The sequence below is a fragment of the Bacillus rossius genome, chromosome 6, assembly GCF_032445375.1.
Source record: "Bacillus rossius redtenbacheri isolate Brsri chromosome 6, Brsri_v3, whole genome shotgun sequence".
NCBI classification, from domain to species: domain Eukaryota; kingdom Metazoa; phylum Arthropoda; class Insecta; order Phasmatodea; family Bacillidae; genus Bacillus; species Bacillus rossius.
This window is the reverse complement of record NC_086334.1, coordinates 2,517,382-2,538,604: the sequence shown is the minus strand read 5'-3', so window position 1 is coordinate 2,538,604 and position 21,223 is coordinate 2,517,382. Positions and strand designations below refer to the sequence as shown.

Below are 21,223 nucleotides of genomic sequence, written 5' to 3'. Positions count from 1 at the left end.
TGCTTGTTGATTTTTCGTCACATCTTGGTCGGGCTTGAAATCCGGGATGTTTGATGTCTGGAAGCATATGAGGTAACAGGTAGGCATCATAAAGCAATCAAAGCTCTTGTTTCTATGCATTTGGTAAAACTATTCCCTTAAAAAAAAAACTACTTCTGCAATGTTCTGCTACCAACTACACTTCATGCTTGAAATTGCTGTTAAATTATACAGGAAAACTTGTACAAGGTTCATGCTGTCCATACTGCAATGCAATTTTCATGCTAAAAGATCAGAGGGTTCTGAAAAAGTTCTGAAACACACATGCAGTGCCCGGCTGATAAGCTGGAAAAATTTCCTACCATGCATGGCTTCCTGTTATCAGCTTTTTAACTTAACCTACTCACATGTCTTTGTCATTTTGCCCTTTAATTTTAATTAGTGATGGGATTTTCAATACTTCGGTACCTCGATACCTTCGATACTTGACGGTATCGCAAAGTATCGAGTATCGAAACTGTAAGTTCGATACATTTTTTTGATACCGGAATGCTTGTTCATTTGTATTGAATTAAGTTTTGTGTCGCCATCGTACAAAATACAACTACAGTAGAACCTCGATGATACGTTCCCGTTTCATACATTTTCCTGTGTCATACGCCGATTAATTTTGGTCCCGCCGAAAGTACAATATTTACAATGGTTTACTTTCCCGGAAAATACACTTATAAAATCATTAATTTCCCGTTTCATACGTTTTTACGAAGCGGAAAAGTCCTAAAATTCACAAAAAATTTTGTTGTATATATTCCTCCTGATAAATTACGTTTTAATTAATACTTTATTGGGAAAATATTTTTCCCTGGAGTATCGAAAGTATCGAAGTATCTAAGTATCGAAAGTATCGAACTGAAAAAAACAATACAGAATCGAGTATCGAAAGTGTGGTATCGTCCCACCTCTAATTTTAATGTTTACTTTTTTTGACCCATTTATGGTGATTAAAACTGCTCTATTATAATCTCATGACGTTGATGCTCTGATGCTCATTGACGGTGAGTGGAACGAGGTGAGTGTGAGCGTGTCGCCGAGCGCACCAGTGCTACCGGGTCCCCACCTGTGTCGGAGTGTCGACGCTCGGCCGGAGGAGCTCGTCCTGCAGAACGTCGCGGAGCACGTCGCGAAGAGTGCGCGTCACCAGCCAGCCGGAGGGAGCGACGCGGCTCTCTTCCGCCAGCCGGGCTGCGTCTTCCTCGTCCACCACGTAGCTGCCGTAGGAGTCCGTGCTGGCGTGCCGCGCCAGCTCGCGCAGCTGCCAGCGCCACCGGTCGCAGTGCACCAGCTCCCTGCGCGGCACGGCACGGCTCTCTCCCTCACGCCAGTCAGGCCAACCCAACAATATGAGAGTGCATGGGGCAACCCACAGGGTTGATATATTCCCTCACCCCCAAATATAACTATGTATATTACAGGGGCGTGCCTGGGGGGGGGGGGGGGACGAGCGAGACCAGAACCCCCCACCCCCCCCCCCCTAGGGCTAAAAATATTTTTTTATATTAAATTCATAAAATGAAACAAATAAATATTTAGTATGATATTAAAATAAATTCAATGACACAAGCATAAATGTTTAATTAAACAGTATTTTTAGATAGCCTAAATCAGCAATATTGAACACGTATTTTTCAAAATTTTCTCGACATAGTAGATGTTACCAAGTTTTACTGTCCTTCGGTGTAGTCGCCAGCATTGTGTACAACCTGTTGCCAGCGATGTGGAAGTCGTAGGATAATTTTAGCAGCGCCTGTTGCGTTGATAGTTCGAATGGAGCTCTCTACTGCTTGAATAATCTCTGGACAAGTTGTGAAGTGAATGCCACAAAGTGGTTCCTTCGTCTTAGGGAACAAGTTAAAACCACAAGGGCTTATTCTGGGGAGTATGGTGGATGGTACAGCACTTCCCAGCCCCTTCGATTGAACAAATTAGCCACAGCCAGCGTGCATGTGGTAGAGCATTGTCCTGCAAAATGATGAGTAGGTTCTGCAGAAAGTGTCTCTGCTTCTTTCTCAAAGCTGCTTGCAGGTTGTGTTCCAAAAATGAACAGTAATACTGTGCATTGACTGTCTTCTGGGGGGGAACGGTATGTGTTAGGGTAACACCATCATTGTCGTATACGAGAATCGCCATAACCTTCACATTGCTGGGGTTCTGACAAACTTTCGATCTTCAGGGTGACCCATAATGATGTCATTCGTTCGAGTGGTGTTTCAGTAGTGGCATGCTTGTTCAAGTATAATGATTCGGCATAAAAAAGCCTCTCCTTCGTGCTTGTAGCGCTCCAAGTGGTTACGAGCAGCGTTGTGTCGTAACCATTTCTGCATTTCCGTCAAATCATGTGGAACCCATCGAGATGTAAGTTTTCTCATGCCCAGAAGTGAAGCACAGTTGTGCGCTAGTCCTGTCTCTCGGGCCAGCTCATGAATCGTATGGCATCAATCACTGTCCAATAACGCGGCAAGAGCATACACTTCTTCCCAACTCCGTTGTTCCTGTTTCAAAAACATTGTGACAACGCTACATTCGACCACCAGCTAACATGAGGCTCTGTACTTCTCGTCACTGCGCATGAGCGAGATCTGGGAAGGGAGAGTCCATTTGCTCTGAGGTAAGGTAGGTATGTAACTAACGTGTCGTATAAACAAAATTATTTGGTTTCGTTGCAAGGTGTCTCTACCACAGTGTTGCCACTATTAAAGTTCCAACCCTCATAAATATGCTCCTGCAAACTCATGCTTAATTTTTCGTGCTTGCAACATAATGAATGAATTTCCCTGCATCCTAAGACATGACCCTTAAGAGCAGACTGACTGCGGCCTGCATGGAGCAATGTAAGTATTGCATACATGGCAGAAAAGGGTGTAATCCAAGCAAACCTATAGTCCATGTACAACTAACTTCCACCACCAAGTGATGTGGTGCAAACATGAAAATATGAGCTTGCATTTGGAAGTATGTACTTGATTTCTGTTTGCCATGGCTTCCCGTAACGAATCCATACAAATGCTGGAGTGGTTCCTAACTATTGGCAGTGGGTGATACTGTTCCCTGTTTCCCTGACTGGCTAGTCACGTGTCCAGCTCTTATCACCACGTCAGTGGTGCTACAAACAATTAATAAAAAAATAATTAAATATATATTTGAAATGCAACAGATAACATATTTTCAAAATTTGCAATAATGTAGGATTGGCTATAGATCCAATCCAGATTACTTTGGTTGAGAGATTGGTGCTGATTGCTTCTGATAGGTTCTGCTTCAGAAAAACAATTAGGTAAGTATGTTTAATCAACAAGGTAATTGGAGACAGACACGTTCATTAATATTGCGGAAAATACGAAAGGAATCTGCTGTGGTCTGCAGGAAAGGAGCCATCCTAGAATTAGCTAGGGGTTGTTCTGGGAGACCACGGTGCTGCGTGGCTCGGCGAGACGACGGGCGTTACCACAGGATGGTCTCCAGGCTCGCGGTGACGGCCGTGCGCTCGGCCGCGGACAGGCACGGCGGCGAGGGCGGCGCCGCGGACACCGAGACGGCGGGGGACGGGGCCAGCCGCAGCTGCTGCTGGAGCGGGATCTTGGCGTCCACGTCCCTCGGGTCGCAGATGTGCACGGTGACGCTCACCGCCGTGTGCAGGACGGGCGGCGGGCGGCTCTCTTCCACTCGCACCTCCTGCAAGCTCACTGGCCGTCAAGAGGGTTGAAGGGCCTAATAACTGTCAGGCATCCTTTTAAACCTACAGTAAAAAAAAACTACAGACTAGAAGTTACCGTGGCCATAACTGTAAACATGATCTGGAAAAATTGCATAGCTAGTAGGGGTTCCCCAATGAATTTATTAGCAATTTAATTGTAATTTTCGTCATACTATCAGGGGAAACACAAGCATAATAATTATTATTTCTTAACTCAACCGGGGTCCCCTGGCTCCGAGGATTTTATCCCCCACAAACCCACCACCCTCCCCTTCTCGACAGCCCAGCAAGCACCTCTCACTATATTCCATCCTTCCTCAGTATCACCGTATCACTCACATGACTGTGTGAGCCATCAGGTTAGTACACAAGAGAAGTCACCATCACCTAAGGCTTCTCTTCCCTTAATTGCATGACATCAAGCTCTATCCTTTGCCAAGAAGCCTTAACTTACAAGTTACAACACAACTATAGAAATTAACTTGTTTTTGAGTTAACAAAACTGTCCATGAAATTACACCAATACCCAGGGGCGTAGGAACCGGGGGGGACGGGGGACGTGTCCCCCTGAACTTTTTGGGTGGAGGGGACTGTCCCCCCCCCCCCCCCCCCAACTTTCTAGACCGTGATATTTTTATTTCATATTATTATTCTGCCCAACTTTATTTGTAATTTCTTCACTCATCAAATTTTATCTTAAGGAAACAATAATAATTTTAACATCGATGTATCCAATGGTTAGATACAAAAACTGCTTAAAAAGCGCTATTTTGGCCTTTAAAATCAAAATTTTCCGGTCGAGGACCTCCGGACTCCCCGTCTTAGTAAGAGGGGAATGGGTTTACATGACATCAAAATCATTATTTGTCCCCCCCAACTTTATGAACACAGCTACGCCAATGCCAATACCTTTTACAGTGGAGCATCTATTATCCGAAACAATTCAAAGCTGGGGGTGTTCGGATAACTGATAATTGACGGAAAAATTTCTACCAGTGTCATAGCAAAAATACATATGAAACAAAGAAAAACTGATATTAATCACAAAGAAGTTTATATTTTGTATCGCACGTCTTACAAATATACAGGCCTATCTTACGTAAAATTGTGAAATAAAGCCTATATTTTGGGAAAATAAGTCCAAAATTGCCCTTTCCTTCAGCGATGACACACTGATTTTTGCCAGTTAATTGCTAGCGAAACTACGGGGCACTCAAACTTGTATTTTCCGAATGAAAATCTTTTGGTGAATTGATATTTTGGTGGGAATTATTAAATTTTATAATAGGTATGAGGAATGTTTCGCGGAACAGATGTTATTAAAATATCTTATTCATAAAACAGAAGCAAATTAAGTTTCAAACGTATGCAAACTTTGTTGATCAAATTACCAACACAAAAAAAGTAATATTTTCAAATGTAACTGTTCTAGTAAACGAGGACGTATGTACAAAAACTTTACTTTTATTTAACAGCGCAGAGACGTTTGAACCATAGCAATATTCAGAGTTGACTGAAACATGTCCATATTGGCAGAATGGACAAGTATCGTAATGAATGGCAGGACTGGAGGGCGGGGCGCACCGGGTAGGAGACGCCGTCCTCGCAGATGGTGAACTCCCCCCGGCACCGGGCGGCCGTCTCCCGCTGCAGACGCTCGGCTCTGCTGCGCCGCCGACGCTCGTCCAGGTCCAGCAGCTCGCAGCTCAGGCCGAGGGTGAGCAGTGCCGCGGTGCCCCGCGTGGTCAGCGTCAGTTGGCAGGCCTGCTTGTCCCCGGGCCGGAGCAGCCCCTGGCCCGGGACCACCGCCCCCTCCACCACGCCGGCCACCGTCGCCCTGCCGGTTTCACTTGCAGTCACACATCCAGCTTATTAAACACCTCCGATTAAAGTTAACATAACATGTAAAAAGTAATACTAATAAGTAATAACCATATTTATTTTTATAAAACCTGCACATATTTTTATTTTATTTTTTTTCCTATATTAGGTTTTAACCAAAAAATTTGAACCACGCCAGTCTTTGACAACAGGTTAATTAACTTGACACGTACATTTATTGTCAGCGCAAGGGAAGCTTAGCTTCGGGTACAATCGGAACACGCGATGCCAGCCGAGCTGTGAGTTTCAGTGCAAGAAGCAGACAACAGACAGTAGAGTTGAGTGTCTTGACTCCTTTAGTGTGTCTGTTTGAAAACTTGCCATTCCACTGAAATAATGTATTTGATGAACAGATTCAAAATCTAACTAAAAAGGCATCTTGTCCATCCTGAAAGAAGGGGAACCAATGGTTCCCGAGGTCCCAGACTCACGGGAGCCAGCGGTAGCCGAACACGGTGGCAGCGGAGCGGTTGCAGAGGAAGAAGACGCGCTGGGCGCTCGTGTGGGTGGTCACGGGCCCGAAGACGAGGTGGTCCAGCGAGGGGGCCACCGGGACTTCCTCCAGGGGCAAGCGGCACGCCTCGGGCAGGCGAGACTTCATGTACGGCAGGTGGAGGCTGAACTGGAGCGTGCCCTCGCTGGACAGTTCCAGCACCAGCCGCTCCCCGCCCGCCTCCAGCACCACGCTCGCCTGGAACGCACGCCGAGTGCCGGACTTGTGTTTCCTCTCCTGGGGACTGTTGCACTGCTGCTGTTATACTGAGCTATTTTCAGCTCTGAGACCACTGGTGATTGAAGAATCTCCCACCTCCAAGACACATGCACATCCAGCAAGTCGGCCTCTGGCACGAGGGGGCAACTAAACATCTGTGTTGGCAGATGAGCAGAGGGAGACCAGACTTGGATAAAGAGTGCCTTCTCGTGCGGTCTGATATGTTCGGTGAACCAGGACCTCGGTGGTGAGTCCGGCAGGGCACGTGTTAGGCGGGTGTACTTCCGTGAAATAATTGATCTGAGAAGCAAAAAAATATTAAAGATAGTAAGGCCTTTTTTTTTTTTTTTTTTTGCTTTTAAAACATATTGCGGAGTGTTAATTTGTAATTGTGGTCCCAAAACAAAGCATTGTGTTAATAAAAGTTATTTTAGAATCTCTACTGCTGTGATGAAACTTAAATTTAAATTAAATATCTTTGTGATATTTGACCTCGTCTTTCATGTCTTTCTGACTTCCTCTTTCCAAATTCCTTCATCAACCCTCTGTGGCTCGTTTCCTTCCCTTGTACTTGAATCCTGTAGCTGTTGGAAAGGCACTCTCGGCAGGCTGGCGGAAGGAAGGGAGGAAGGGTGGAGGAAGGCTGGGTCGGGCACCTGCAGAGGCTGCAGCGTGATTGGCCGGACGTGGAAGAGCAGGGGCAGTGCGCTGTTCGGCGGCACCGTGCCGCGCGGGTTCAGGCACCGCACCACCGCGCTGCCCGAGCGCTCGTCCAGCCGCGATTCATCCACCGCGTAGTCCAGCGCATGCCCCGTGTGGTTGTAGGCCCACACGCACTGCAACACCCGCCCTCGGCTCGTACCGTCTCCTCTCTGGTCACCTCCGTCTGCCTCTTTGCGACGCGTCGCTTCAGTACCTTCTTCCTACTCGTAACAATGCATTGAATAGCTTGAAGTTGCATTCGCGTACATATTTCAAAGGTGGGACGTCGAATTCCTTTTTATAACTCGATAGTCGAGTCACTATTATCTAGAACAATCAGTAGCCATCTGAACGTCTGATGCTTAAGTTAGGCTGGAAGAATCAGTATATGATTCCTCGCCTACACCACTAGCTAGAAGTCCTGAGGGTTCTACCAGGTCCGGTTGAGAGTTGAGACTGGATCATTGTCCATTGCCGCTGGACTTGTCTACAAAAAAATAAGTAGACTTGAAGCAAACAATATCCGAGGCTTATTTTTTCCTTCAGTTAAATTAGTAAACATGTGAAACTTTTAACACTACTATTTAGTGTAATATTGGTTAAAAAAATCTGTAACTTAATTTATATTATGTTTGCTTAAGCACATAATTGATTTAATAATTTTTTCAGGAACATCGAAAATTGTTTATTTAATATTGAATGCCTAAACATCTATATTAGTTTTTACTAAAGGTATTGATTATCAAACGTATCGATGGTATCTAGGTGTTAACAGTGTTGAGTATTAACATTAAGTATTAAAATTATCGGTACTGTTCCAACTCCAGAGGTTGCCCTAGGATGCAATCCAAGAGGGATTTTTTTTTTTTTTAATTTTTTTAAATTTATGTTTGTGACATGTCCATCAACACTTGAGGAACTATAACGGAGGGCACGAACATAGAACAAACACAAAGACACAAGAGATGCAGTGACTGCGAAGAGGCGAGAACAATCCACGCAGGCAGGCACCGCCTGCAGGTAGTCGCAGCATAACTAGCAGGCACCGTACACACTTAGGGACCACATGACGAACAAAAATAAAAATGAGAATTACTAATATACCAACACAATACTTAAACAGGAATAAGTCACACATACATGAAAAACCACCAGCAGCAACACTTATTAATATATTTGGTAATACAATTATTTATATAAGAAGTTCGTGTGTGTGTATATCACTACATAGTATAAAACAAAGTCGCTTCCCGCTGTCTGTCTGTCCCTATGTATGCTTAGATCTTTAAAACTATGTTTTTAATAGAGTGATTCAAGAGGAAAGTTTATATGTATGTTTATATGTACATTCATAATATAGTAGAGAAACACTGATAATTTTAGAGGTTTCTAATGTGATGTCATAAATAAACACATTTTTTGCGCTTACATTGCAAATGCTGGCTGAACCCGAGATAGATCAAAATAATGTACTACAGTATTGTACACCTTAAAAAGGTCTACAAAAAAGTCCGCGATGGTATATGTCTATCTCTTAGGGATAACCCACAATTACCATTTTTTATCCTTTACATTTTACGAGAAATAATGTGGTACCGGAGAAGATGTATTGATTCCCCGAATTCCTCTGATACCATCGGATTTACCGTTCCAATTTAAACTCCTACAAATTCCGGTAAAGATATCTTTTGCAATGACCATTAATAAATCACAGGGTCAAACTTTCAATGTTGCAGGCTTAGATTTGAGCGTTGAGTGTTTTTCACATGGCCAATTATATGTCGCTCTTTCAAGAGTAACCTCTAAAGAAACGTGCTCGTATTGTCTAATGACAAAGAAGCTGCGAACGTTGTACATAAAGACATTCTGCAGTATATTCGCACGGGTGCGAAGCTGGGGCGGGTCGCTAGTATAATGTGTGACAGAGCAGCGACAGTAGAAGACGCAGGTGTGTGCGTGCGGGGTGTCACCTGGGCGGCCGGGCGGGGGTCGGCCAGGAAGACGCCCAGGTGCAGGTGGTCGGGCGCCAGGGACAGCCGGCGGGGACCGTGGGCCTCCAGCTCTGCCCCGAGCCGCAGCTCCCGGTCGCAGCTCAGCAGCAGGGAGAGGCTGAGCGGATGGCAGCCCTGCAGCTCGTAGCTCGCCGTCAGCCTCAGCACCTGCTCCTGCCCTCCCTGCGACCACCGCACCCGACACCACCGCGGATCCTAGTGTCGCTCTGTCATCAGCGCATCTATCAGATGACCTACGTTGGGTCTTATGAATTTTAGTTACACGACAGCTTTGCAATTTCTTGCGGATGCACCTATAATTAAACAAATAACAGTATAAATCATATATATGTATGTGTGTGTGTCTATATAAATTTGTTGAAGAGCACATGCTCTCCCCAGTAAATAATAACATTTCACACAAGAGAAATACTTAGAAAAAATCTTTTTCACAACTTTAGCTAAATAAAACTTGTATAGCCTAATTTAAACACTGCATCGTGAATTGCCAACTACGTACATCAGGTCGCCAAGACAGCCCTGGAGCGAGGTGTAGTGACGCACCTGCAGGGTGCCGCAGGCGGGGGCGAAGGCCAGCAGGTCGCGGTGGGGGCAGGCGGGCTCCCGGGCGCGGGGCAGCTCCTCCGGCCGGCAGGCGCAGCGCGGGAGTCGGCGCAGCGACCAGCGCACGGGCAGCACGGAGCACCCCCGCAGCAGCAGGGACACCTGCACGAGGCGGGGCCCGGCCGGGAACTGGGGCAGTCCCAGGGGCGCCTCCCGCACCTCCCCCGGCCGCAGCCGCTCCAGCGCCTCGTTCCACCTGCACCCGAGCCTCTCTCAATCTACCATAACCAGGCCTGTGCGAATATTCGAATATCAAAACGGGTAGTTTATTATTCATATTCGATTCAATTTCAAGTACTAATACTTCTAAAAAAAATGATTATTTAGTCATTTACGAGTACAGTTGTTTGGGATCTCAAAAGTTGGAAAAATGTCGGGATCACAGAAGATTTTCTCATCTGTCAGGGACAAAATTTCCACAGGATCTATGTAATGTTTTAGGGTTATTTATGTGGAGTTTTTTTTCTACACTTGGCCATGTAAATTTTGAGAAGATTAATATAGTAAAGCGGGATTTAACACAGCAATTTGGAACCAATGTTAACACCCACGTTATCAGCTAAAGTATTTTGGAAGAGAATACGACAGGTTGTTAAAAGTACATCAGAACTGACAGCAGCATACTGATAAGGATATATATATATATATTTCCTAAATATTTAAACACTACTCAGGTATTTAAGCTGACAGTTTTCAGATCAGCATAGGGTAGAAACACAACATGCCTGCTCTGTGATTAGTTTCGTTCAGAACGGGGCGGCGAAGAGAAAAAACTTGTATAGATCTCGTGGAAAACATCTGGTCACATACAGCATGAATCCTAAAATACTGTTATTCACACAGGCGTAACCATAACATCACGAAAACATTCCTGGTAAAATAGGTACTTTATAGCAAATGTAAGGTTACAAAAATTGCAACAAAATAAACAGGTAATGTAGTTTCTCTACGGCGAATAAACTTCTTACAAAAAGGACAATGCAAGAATTATATCAACAAATTTGTTAAGTCCAGCAATGCCTTAAAACAGCTGAACATAATGCTAGTGATAAACCTCAGGAGGACTCTTCACATGCAGAACATTTATGCTTTGACTCTGTGGTAAAATAGAGTAGCTTGGCTTCCTCTGAGATTGTCAAGTTCAAGCTTCAACAAAACCAACAGTTATCGATCTAAAAGATACTCATAGAAAGCCCACAGTAATCTAGTTGTCTGTGTGGAGACTCATGACTCACGACTCACGACTCACGACTCATGACTCACGTGTTTATCTGCATGGTCCTCCAGAAGGCGAGCCTGGTCAGGAGAGCGCCCTGGCCGCTCACGTTGAGGTCCACGACGCGCAGCTGGGGGACGATGCAGTCGTACCGCACGCGCACGAGCCCGCCCCCGGCGCCAGGGACCACCTCGTCCCCGTCGGGGCTTCTGCGGACCTCGTACAGGACCTCGAGGCAGCGCGGCCCGTCGTGGCCCGGGGTGAGTCGCACCGACACCTGCCCGGCCTCGCCCGGGTGGAGCACGCCCCTCGGGGGCAGCAGCTCCGCGTCGCTGGCCGGCGGGCGGCACGACAGCCGGTAGCACAGGGGGCCGGGGCCCGGGTTGGCCACGCTGAACCACTGCTCCGCCGTCTCCCCCCACGGCAGCTCCCCGAAGTCGAGAGCGCCGGGCGACGCCTGTGCAGTTGTGAGTTTACTTTATAGTCGGTGCAAACTGTGACGTTTCTGAGGAAGAGGAGGGTTAACAGGAGAAGGGTCAAGATGAGAAACAAACAAAACTATGATTTAAAGTTCTGTAATAACATAGTTAATACTGGTTTGGTCATGCTAAGAGAATGAAAGTAGATACAATTAAGGAATACTTACGAAAGAAGAAGAGAAAAATCTGAGTCGCAGGTACTGCCAAGATGATTACGACAATGATGATAACTGTGCTACAAATTACAGAATTCTTCATTTAATGCTTTTTTGACATTTTCTTCACATTTCTTCATGGTCACTTGACTTTTTTTTTTTTTAATTTGAGATATTCTACTTTTAAAACAATATTTTGTGAACATTTATAAGCTCTATTGTTTATTTAAAAAAAATTTCTAACATAAAAAGACCAACTGTTCCATTTTGAAACTCAAAATAATTTTCAATAAATATCAGATACTGTTTCTACAAATGATACGTATTTTTGATTTCAGAAAATGTTTCGGCAGTCTGTAGTACGGTATGTCTGGACCTAGAAAGTGATTGTGTACTCACGGTCAGCTGAGCGCTGTGGCTTTCTCCATAGCACGAGACCGTGACCACGGTGGGTGGGCCGTCACAGCGTAGTGCGTGCACGGTGAACCTCACGCTGGGAGCAAAGGACCCGTGCCCCGGTGGCGTGAACGTCCAAGTGTGCCGCCTGACCTCGTTCACGGCCAGCTCCCCCTCCGTGCCGTCAAACTGCAGCCAGCCGTCACCGCCAAGCAGTTCGTACGTGTACCTGGGGGCAACGCAACACAGCAGTAACACTATGTTGATATGTCACAGGGCTACGAGTGGTAGGTACGTAGATGACAAAACCAAGACGTTTACTGAGCGCGTACCATCAACTGTTAAGAGTATTTCAGCAGCTGTATACACATGACAACTGTCAGATGTAGTAATAAGTTTTTTTGTGTTTTTTTTATACTGGTGTAATTTGGTTTGAAGTTATTATTTTAGAGGGTTTATTACAGTTTAGGTAAGTTTTTTTTTTTCAAGACAAAGAGAACTAAACTCATTTGGTGTCATTCTTCAGTTATTATTATGTGGTTAGTATAATGCTGGTAATCGTCTTGTACTACTTGTACCTGTACAAGACACTCAGGATGTCCGCATGCTACTGCGTTGATGCTAGCCATTCAGTTGTTTGTTCTTAGTGGAAATACAGTCCCCTCACCCGTCCCACCTTAGGCTTGAGGCTTATGGGGACTTCTTCGTTAGTAGTGCACATTAGTACACTTAATTAATAGTTTATTCTTGAATTATCATTTGTTCATGGCAAAATTTGGAAATCAGCCATTTCCCTACACACATGGGCACTTATAACCAGATGAAAACACCGTTATTGATAATGTAGCTATACTACCTGGCTACATAAATGGCTTCAAACTGCACAAGCCGCATGAAGGGATACTTTTCCCTCTTCAAAAAAAATTTCTTTCAGAAAATTATTCTCTAAAAAAATATATTGTGATACTAGTCTAAGTCAACTAGAAAATATGTGTTCTGAAAGTAGCTCTGTTGTTTTTCAAACAAAGGTTTTGGGAATATTTTTGGTACTAAGTTGATAAGCAGATGATGATGGGTCATGTTAGGGGAATGAGGGAGAAATGACACAGGGCGTAGTCCACTAGCAACCGCGCTCCTGCTTCATCCTGCCCGTCGTGTTGGCAAGGGCACCTGAGACAGTGCCTCGAGACGTTCTTGACCGGCACGCAGAAGGCTCGCTCGCAGCCGGGGAAGGTGGTGGGGAGCGGCACTGCGTTGCCCTCGCCCACCGCGACCCTGGGGTACTCGCTGGAGCCCTGCAGGTGGACGGTGACCTGCGACACAGCGTCTCCTGCAGCTACCTGTGGCGACGACACTGCGGCAGTGTCATCACGGCCAGGGTGTGCCTCCTGCTCCGACAGCCACAGCTGGCCTGCCGAGAGTTCCAGGCCGCGGGAAGCCAGCCATTTTTTGTGAATCGGAGAGCATTAGATTATGACAGTTATTAATAAAGTACATATGCTGATTCACTGTGTAGTTAGTCGGTTACGGCCGGGCTCAAACCTGTGCGATGCAGAGGGCAATTTATTGATTGAGGGTTGAGTTACTTAAATGAAATCATGGGAATTGGGTTTCGAATCCCAGTGAGGGCAGCTGTATGCATGGCGATCTAAATGCCAGTTAGATAGTTCTTTGAGTTATTATCTCAAGCAAGATGATGCTGCGATTCTGATGATGGTGATGATGCGAGGTGCTCGCACACAGAGCAGATATTTGCACTGTTAACAGTGCACCAGCAGGAACTCATCAATGTAAATATCCGAGATGATGTTTAAACGTGTGTGTGTGCGTGTGTTAGTGACCACTGAGGCTAGAACAGCAGAGAGCTCTCGCCTCGTGCGGCAGTGCGACCACTAGTGTCGAGGTGGGGGCTATAACCTCGTGTCGCGGGCAGTGGTTGAACTGCAGTCGCCAGTCCTCGCAGTAGACGGCCTCCCCGTGCAGTTCGGGGCACATGCGCACCGCCACGATCTGGAAGCTGCCCCGCACCAGACCCTGCGACGGTCTCACCGAGAACACGCTGCAACCAGCAACATGCTCGTCGTCCCTTGTCGTCCCCCTCTGACAGTAGGTACACCATCAGACCACCCAGACACAACAGGACTTGAACTTTAAATGACTACATACTTCCAATTCAACATTAAAACAAATTCAATACAACTTTTTTTTTTTTAATTTAACATGTTCAAAATTATCGCTGAAAAATCTTTCTTTAGGCTGCAATTATCCTCTCTACTCTTCATAAAGCCCACCATCTGATTGAAAATTTTTTTATGTTTTAGTTATGTTTTGTGGAATTTTTCTTTTGTATCCAGGCTCTCATATTGTTTGGTGGATCTGGATATCTAACTGAATGTAAGAAACAAAAGTTTTAATGAATGTAGCCATCAAACAATGATTATATATATAACCTACCAATAGTTTTAGCCCTGTTTCTAAAGTTATTTAACGTTGCCTAAGCTAGTTGGGCAGGTACTGGCCTAGGTTCAGCACGTGAGGCATGTTCGAACGCCGCCGGGCTAACGGACAAAAGCGCACGACTGCGAGTGGACTCGCCTGTCTGCGGGAGGGACGAAGCGGAAGGCGACGGGCAGGTGGCCGGTCCGGCGCAGCAGCAGCGAGCTGTAGACGAGGCCCGGGGGCTGGCAGGGGGGCATCACCAGGGTCGTGGGGCAGACCTCGCACCCGGGCGCCCACGTGCTTGTCCCCGAGGTAAACGAGTGTCCTGCGACACGCAACGAGCCCCCTTCAGCCTCCCAACAACCCTTCCTTGTGCACCACTTTGTTCCAATGCATGCTGTGCTGACAGTTTGGAGACAGCTACAGTAAGGTTCAGTCTTCTTTTGAAACTAGGGATATTCCCAGTGGCGATAGAGATTAAACGGGTAAGATTATACATTAACATTAAATTCGTATTACTGATATTAAATAAATAATAAATTGTCTCCAAAATGTTAGATGAAAATACCCTCTTTTATCGCATAATTGTCGCACCCGCATAACTGTCAAACCTATATTTTTGGCCGTGAAAATTGGGATAAAAAAACTTCTTGCTGTAAACCAATTTTTTTAAGTGCCAATAATCATACTACTGCACACATTATTACGTAGTATCACAGTTGAAACAATACGGCGAACACTGACATATTTACGTGACGGGCAGAACAAGGGAACCTAGGAGTTGCAGTGGTGGAGACCTGCCTATCGCGGACACGGTCGCGTGGACCGGGACGTGCAGGTGACGGTCTGCCACAGCGCGCTCAAAGCAGCGCCTGGTGTCGCCCCAGCGTGCCGTGGCGCCCAGCTGCGCTCCGTACAGCAGGCACGGGGCGTGCGGAGTGAAGCGCACCTCGAACTGCGCCGAGTGCTGCGACGAGATGCTCGTCCTTGCTGGAGCCACGGAGAACACGCCCGCCGAGTCTGGAATCATGTCCTGTCGTGCCAACCATTCCAATGAATAACTCAAACATGAAGCAACAAAAAGAAAAATTTTTTTTAAATTTAATTTTACTAAATTCAACATCTACGGGTGATGCCTAACTCTGTGGACTAATTGTATTGTGTAATACATATCAAGGAGTAATACTTGATTTTATGTGGTTGTGTACAAGTCAATATAGTTGTGTGAACAGTATATTGATAAACATAAAGTACATCAAAATTAGTGTGTTTCTTTCACATATGTTAGCAATGTCCCAGAGATATAGTGGAAGGCGTTAACATATTTCCTCCAACACTGAGATGTTATACTTTTGACTAATTTTGCAGTTACACATCTTGTTCTATTTTGCATGCTCCTAAGTTGATTGATTGATTGATTGATACACTTGCGATTGGGCTTCCGCCCGGGGGGCAAAGAGTTCCCTCCCCTCTACTTACCCAATTTCTGAAGCATAGTCGGAATATGGAGTGATTGGCCGAATTGTGGTTGAACAGTTGTATCACTGTGGAAGCAGAGGTTTTTATATTTGTCGTTGTGAGGCAGTTGGGAAGCAAAAAGATTAATTTTAATGGTGTTTCTGGCAGTGAGGCCAATAGTCTTTACAAGGATCTTTGGATTCCTTCTCCTTGGCTATTCCCCACCTCATGAGGTTGGAGTTCTTGAAGTTGAAGTTGTCAAAGTTATAAAAGAGGTTTTATGGTTGTTTTTTGTAGAGCGGAGGTTCAGAGCACCTTTGTCCCACTCCAGGACAACCTCTTCCTGCATGACGTTGGTGACGGTGACTGTGCGGGGCCCGCCGTCGCCCGGCTCGAACTGCAGGCAGTCGGGGGCAAGCCTGAGCGGGGGCGGGTCCCCGTCCCGGGGGCACAGCCCACAGCCGTCGCCGCGCTCCGGCTCCGAGTACCGCTCGTAGAGCACGCCCTTCAGACAAGCCTTCTCCGAGAGCACACACACTCCGACCACCTCGAGGCTGATGGGGCACTGAAATGTTACCACACAACACTCTTGTAGCCTGTAGGGTCAGTTTGTTCAACAGAGATGGATTCAGCTACTACCCATAGAAGACTTTCCGACATTTATATATGCCTTCATACCGGTACACCTACACATACTGCAGCATTTATAGTATATTAAATAAATCATTGTGAAGTTAATTAACAATTTTTTTCTGCTTGCATTGAAGGGGTTTTATATTGGTGAACGACAATTCAAAATAAATGTGGTTTTTGAATCATTGATTGCGAAATAAAATTTAATTGAATCCGTGAAATAAATAAAACAACAATATTCAAAATTCTTTTTATATGCAATCAAACAAAATACAAATCTAAAATTTTGTAATTTCTTTTTTAAAACACTACATATAAGCATTGTATTCATTAACTTTATTATATTTACAAAAATAATTGAGGTTGATGTTGATAGTAATCTTTCCAATCGGATGGAAAGCACATGCAGCTTATTGCATACGGGGACCGCAAGTAACAGTCGAGGATAAAACCGATACAAAGGCTGTACGAAACAGTCGAACAATGTGCTACCAATGGGGGAATGATAATATTAGCACAGCAGAGGAGGACAAGGTACGTATAAGCTTGTACCAGTCTGCACACTGATGACTTGAACGACAAAAATATTTCAAGTAGGTAGTGGCAGAGATAAGAGGGTGTGAGGAAGGTGTAAGATAAGGGTGGCTCACTCATCTTTGGAACTTAAAATATGTGAAAATTTGATAGTTTTTCTACATTAAACCTGGGATTTATTAAGCATTATTAGTGAATGCCATTAATTTAAAGAAAATAGTACGTTAAGTGGAATGTTATATCATACCACCGTCTATTTAAATCTTTCAGCGGAGTACACAATCACATGCTAGTGTTCAACATGTCTCCCTCCAGCGGCCAGTGTGGACGGAGGCTACCTGGTGCAGCAGCAGGCAAGTGAGTCTCCGGCTGAAGATGCCGCTGCCCGGGGGGCGGAACCCCAGCGTGAGGCTCTCCTGCTGCCCGGGCGGGATGTGGCCGGCCGGCTTGTCCAGGGAGAACACCCCCTGCTCCCCACCCGCATCGAGCTGGTAGCAGGCCGTCACCGCGGACGTGTTCTCCAGCGTGATCCGGCGGGACGCCGGCGGCCCGCGGCTGAGCAGGACCAGTCTGTCGGCACCCAGCAGCCGCACCGCCGAGCCTGCCGCGACACAGCCCACCGTCGGCATGTACCCACGAGTAACTGGGTGACCGAGGGGTCCCAGGGATGTGAGAGGTATGGTTCCGTGTCGTAGCTACTCAGATCCCACAGAGGGGGCCGGCTCTGTAGGAGGTCTGGGAGTGAACGGCGGAGCTGAGGGTGGGTCGGTGGGGCCGAAGTTGGGATGGGTCTCCTCAACCTCTCGACCTAGCCGGGCGCTCTCCAGTAACATGCCGCGATTGGAAATGGCGTATCTATTTCCCAATTCTTGGAATCCATGGCAGGCACTGGTAACAGTGTCTGGCATGTAAAAGACCCATCCTTCTCCTAACCAAGATTATGCCCTAACGGGATCAATTGCCTGGGGGAGTTTCGATGTCAATTAGAGGTGTGAACCTAAGTACATGTTGGCATGTACCTGGTCCGGCTCCAGTCTCTTATCCTTATGTATTTCAAAAGACATTCTGCCTCATATGGTGCTGATGGACACAAATTTGTGTGTGGACTGAAAGCTAAATATGTGTTTTATTATCTCGATTAGTGTTTTACAGGTAATTCATCTTACAGCAATGTTTTTACCATATTATTGACGTGATAACAACTTATAAATCGATGAACGCCGGCTGCACGCACGAAAAATTGTCATGTTCTCCGCCTGAGCCGAGCGTGCAACCACCGTGCGAGAAAATCTTCTGTAATATCAAACCAATTAAGGCGGGGCTTTTTAACTAATTGTTCGTGATTATATTTAAACAAATTATTTATATTTAAATTTGCAAAAACTGTAAATAATATTTGAAAATTAAAAAGTATGCAATTTTTCATCAAATGTTTTCTTATGACGTTATCACCTAAAATTATCGTCCGTAAACTGACTTTACAGGCAACCCTCATTTTTTTCTTCAAACTGATGATTAGTGTAGAGAATCTGCACCTGGAAGTGTTATGTTTCCGAGATGAGCAAGCATAAGTCACGTACAGTAAGACCACTCATGAGGTGACTTAAATGTAGAGTAAGAGACATGGGGTAATTTATATTATTCACAGTAAAACATTCGAGGTGTGTTGATTCTCCAGTTGAAGAAATGATTAGTTTTGCATCATTGATTTGCTTAAGGACTTTTATTTATATTTTTTAATCACATGTCTTTAACAAAGGCCATTACATAATTTTAAGATTTTGAGAAATTAAACTAGTTCTTTTTTTCATTACTGTGCATTAACTCTGAAATTCAAAGTCACCTTGTGTGCTATTTTTAGATTTCAGAATAGTTCAGTCGTTCAGCTAGCATAAGGATGCAACTTGAAAATGGCAGCAATAAACCACAGTCCTGGCGTAGTTTTTCCCACCACAGCATTAGTTACTAACACAACCACTCATGGAAACCCAAAAATTGCTGCATGAGAGGCAGAAGGCAGCCATTGTGGGATCCCCCACCAACAGAGGGGAATTGTCATAGTCTTACACCGCTGCAGACAAATAGTTTAATATTTACGTCCCTCCTGACTGAAAGAAAACAGTAAAAATGCAGAAGTGTTTGTTCAGATTGTTCAGAACGTACTTTATTGGTTGATCTTTTGTGTTACATTCTACATATAATTCTCTGTTAAAAAAAATTAATTTTACTTGGATTTTTCCCTTTCTTAGCATCCACACTATTATAATTATTATAGTAATTATTAGGGTTACTTGGGCAGTAGTGTTGTCAGACAAACTAAACTAAACACATTTCCAACACAAGCCACCAGTATTGGGATCAGGGGCGCAACAACTAAATTTCCAAAGGGGGGGGGGGGGGGGGCAATATACCTTTTTATAAAGAATAATCGATCCCCCCTACTGAAGCGGGGGGTCCGGGGGTCCTCCCCCAAGAAAATTTGTATTTAAAGATGGAAAATGGTGCTATTTAAGCAGTTTTATTATCTAAAAATTGATTACACAGCACTCTCTTTGCTTTGCCCCGGTTTGCCCCCACTTCAAGGTTTCAGAAGGGGGGGGGGGGGGGGGGGCAAAATACCCTTGCCCCCCCCCCCCCCCCCCCTGTTGTTGCGCCCCTGATTGGGATGCAGTGCAGTTACTAACCAGTGCTTCTTCCCAGTACTCCAAACTCCATGAAGAAGTCCCGCGACCCGCACACAGCGAACATTTCGAAATCTGCGGAGAAGGGAACGTTGGGTGCGTATCTCACAGTCAGAATGGCCGAGTCTTCGGCAGCGACCGTGAATCTCTCCTTATTGACGTGAAACACTTGGCAGGTAGAGTTCCTCGTTGCATCTCTTTGGACTTGGAAGTCTTGGCTCTCCTGTGCAGAAAATAAAGTTGTGAAATATTTGCATATGTATGTTTTATGTTGCTTAAAATGAGATATCAGTTACTTTACCTCCCCTGCTAATACTGTTACAACAGTTTTGTGTTCTCAGCGCATACTCATTTTGAGGTTTGGTTTCACAAAAATCTGTCCTGTTGCATGTGTAAATGGACTGTCTGTGTTCGACAGGATTGGAACTATTGTGTACTAGGTACTTAATGAATTCCGACCAATTTGCTACTAAGAAAGTTTTGTTCATTCCAACACCTAGTTTATTTCATAAAAAATTGTTTCAGCCAAAGATTTAGGCATTTTACATAAAATTATAATGAACTTGATAAGAGTATCTATTAAAAAATTTGTCTTTCTACCCTTCTTTCCACCCCTTGCAGTGATGGTTTGTATTATCAAAAATTGTTTAACAAAAAATTTTGATAAAACTTATAAGATTTACAAACAATTGACGCCGTCCCCGCTACCTCTTACTATTCTGACGTGATTTTTGCTTGGGTTCGAGATCTCAGGGAGGGTTCGGCCTTGTGGCTAGAGGTAGGGGTTAACGCAGTAGGGCCCCCCGAGCTGTTATGGCCACTCGGGACGCCTGAAGAATAACACAAAGTTTCTGGAAGATACTTGATGAATTTATTACGGCACAGCCCTATACAGGATGCTGCCCGTTCTGGCCGTAACGGTTTTCCCGACGCGACTAGTCACACGCGCAGCTCACTTCCTCAGTGGTGGCTCACGATTTTAATGCGCGTGAGGGGCGGACTTGTACACGTGATGCGACAGTTACAAAAATACACTCTAACATGACGAACGATATCTTGACGAACAATACACTTCACTACTACCTAACACTTAATAAACTGGGCTAGTGGCACGTAGGCCCGTGTCTCCGGCGACTCTACGTGATACCTAGATGTGTCCCAGGGACTGATTCGTTAGTACATTTGGCGGCACGATGCCGTGCAGCGGTGATACCTAAACTCTAACATGACAGATTACACTTTGACGAGCAAATATTTCACTACTACATAACACTTAATAAACTGGGCTAGTGGCACGTAGGCCCGTGTTTCCGGTGACTCTACGTGATACCTAGATGTGTCCCAGGGACTGATTCGTTATTACGTTCGGTGGCACGTGTCGCCTTCTGGCTGCCCCGTGCGGGCCAAAACTAAGAAGTAGCTGGTAAGCTAAGTTGGGGCGTGAAGCGCCGACGTAAAGTCTCGTAGACTTCCCACAGTACTTACGTATTACGTAGAACACTCATCTTGGAGCACTGATTTAATTAAGTTAAATACCTCATGGTAGATTGTGGCCGACCGCGGAACTGTACGTAAAGTTTAAGAAGATATTA

At 45.2% G+C, this 21,223-nt stretch overlaps 1 protein-coding gene across 1 annotated transcript; it reads right to left on the bottom strand.

Moving 5' to 3' along the window:
• Positions 1 to 1,081: 1,081 nt before the first annotated feature.
• Positions 1,082 to 19,698, bottom strand: LOC134533367 (cilia- and flagella-associated protein 65-like). Its single transcript, XM_063370886.1, has 16 exons — positions 19,635 to 19,698; positions 17,289 to 17,551; positions 16,099 to 16,348; positions 15,127 to 15,315; positions 14,482 to 14,650; positions 13,759 to 13,945; positions 13,057 to 13,226; positions 11,890 to 12,115; positions 10,904 to 11,313; positions 9,581 to 9,836; positions 8,996 to 9,199; positions 6,980 to 7,159; positions 6,043 to 6,302; positions 5,315 to 5,567; positions 3,482 to 3,708; positions 1,082 to 1,325 (listed from the first exon to the last, which is right to left on the bottom strand). Exons 1-16 carry the CDS (start codon positions 19,696 to 19,698, stop codon positions 1,082 to 1,084), a joined length of 3,552 nt encoding a protein of 1,183 aa, XP_063226956.1.
• Between the last annotated feature and the right edge of the window lie 1,525 nt (positions 19,699 to 21,223).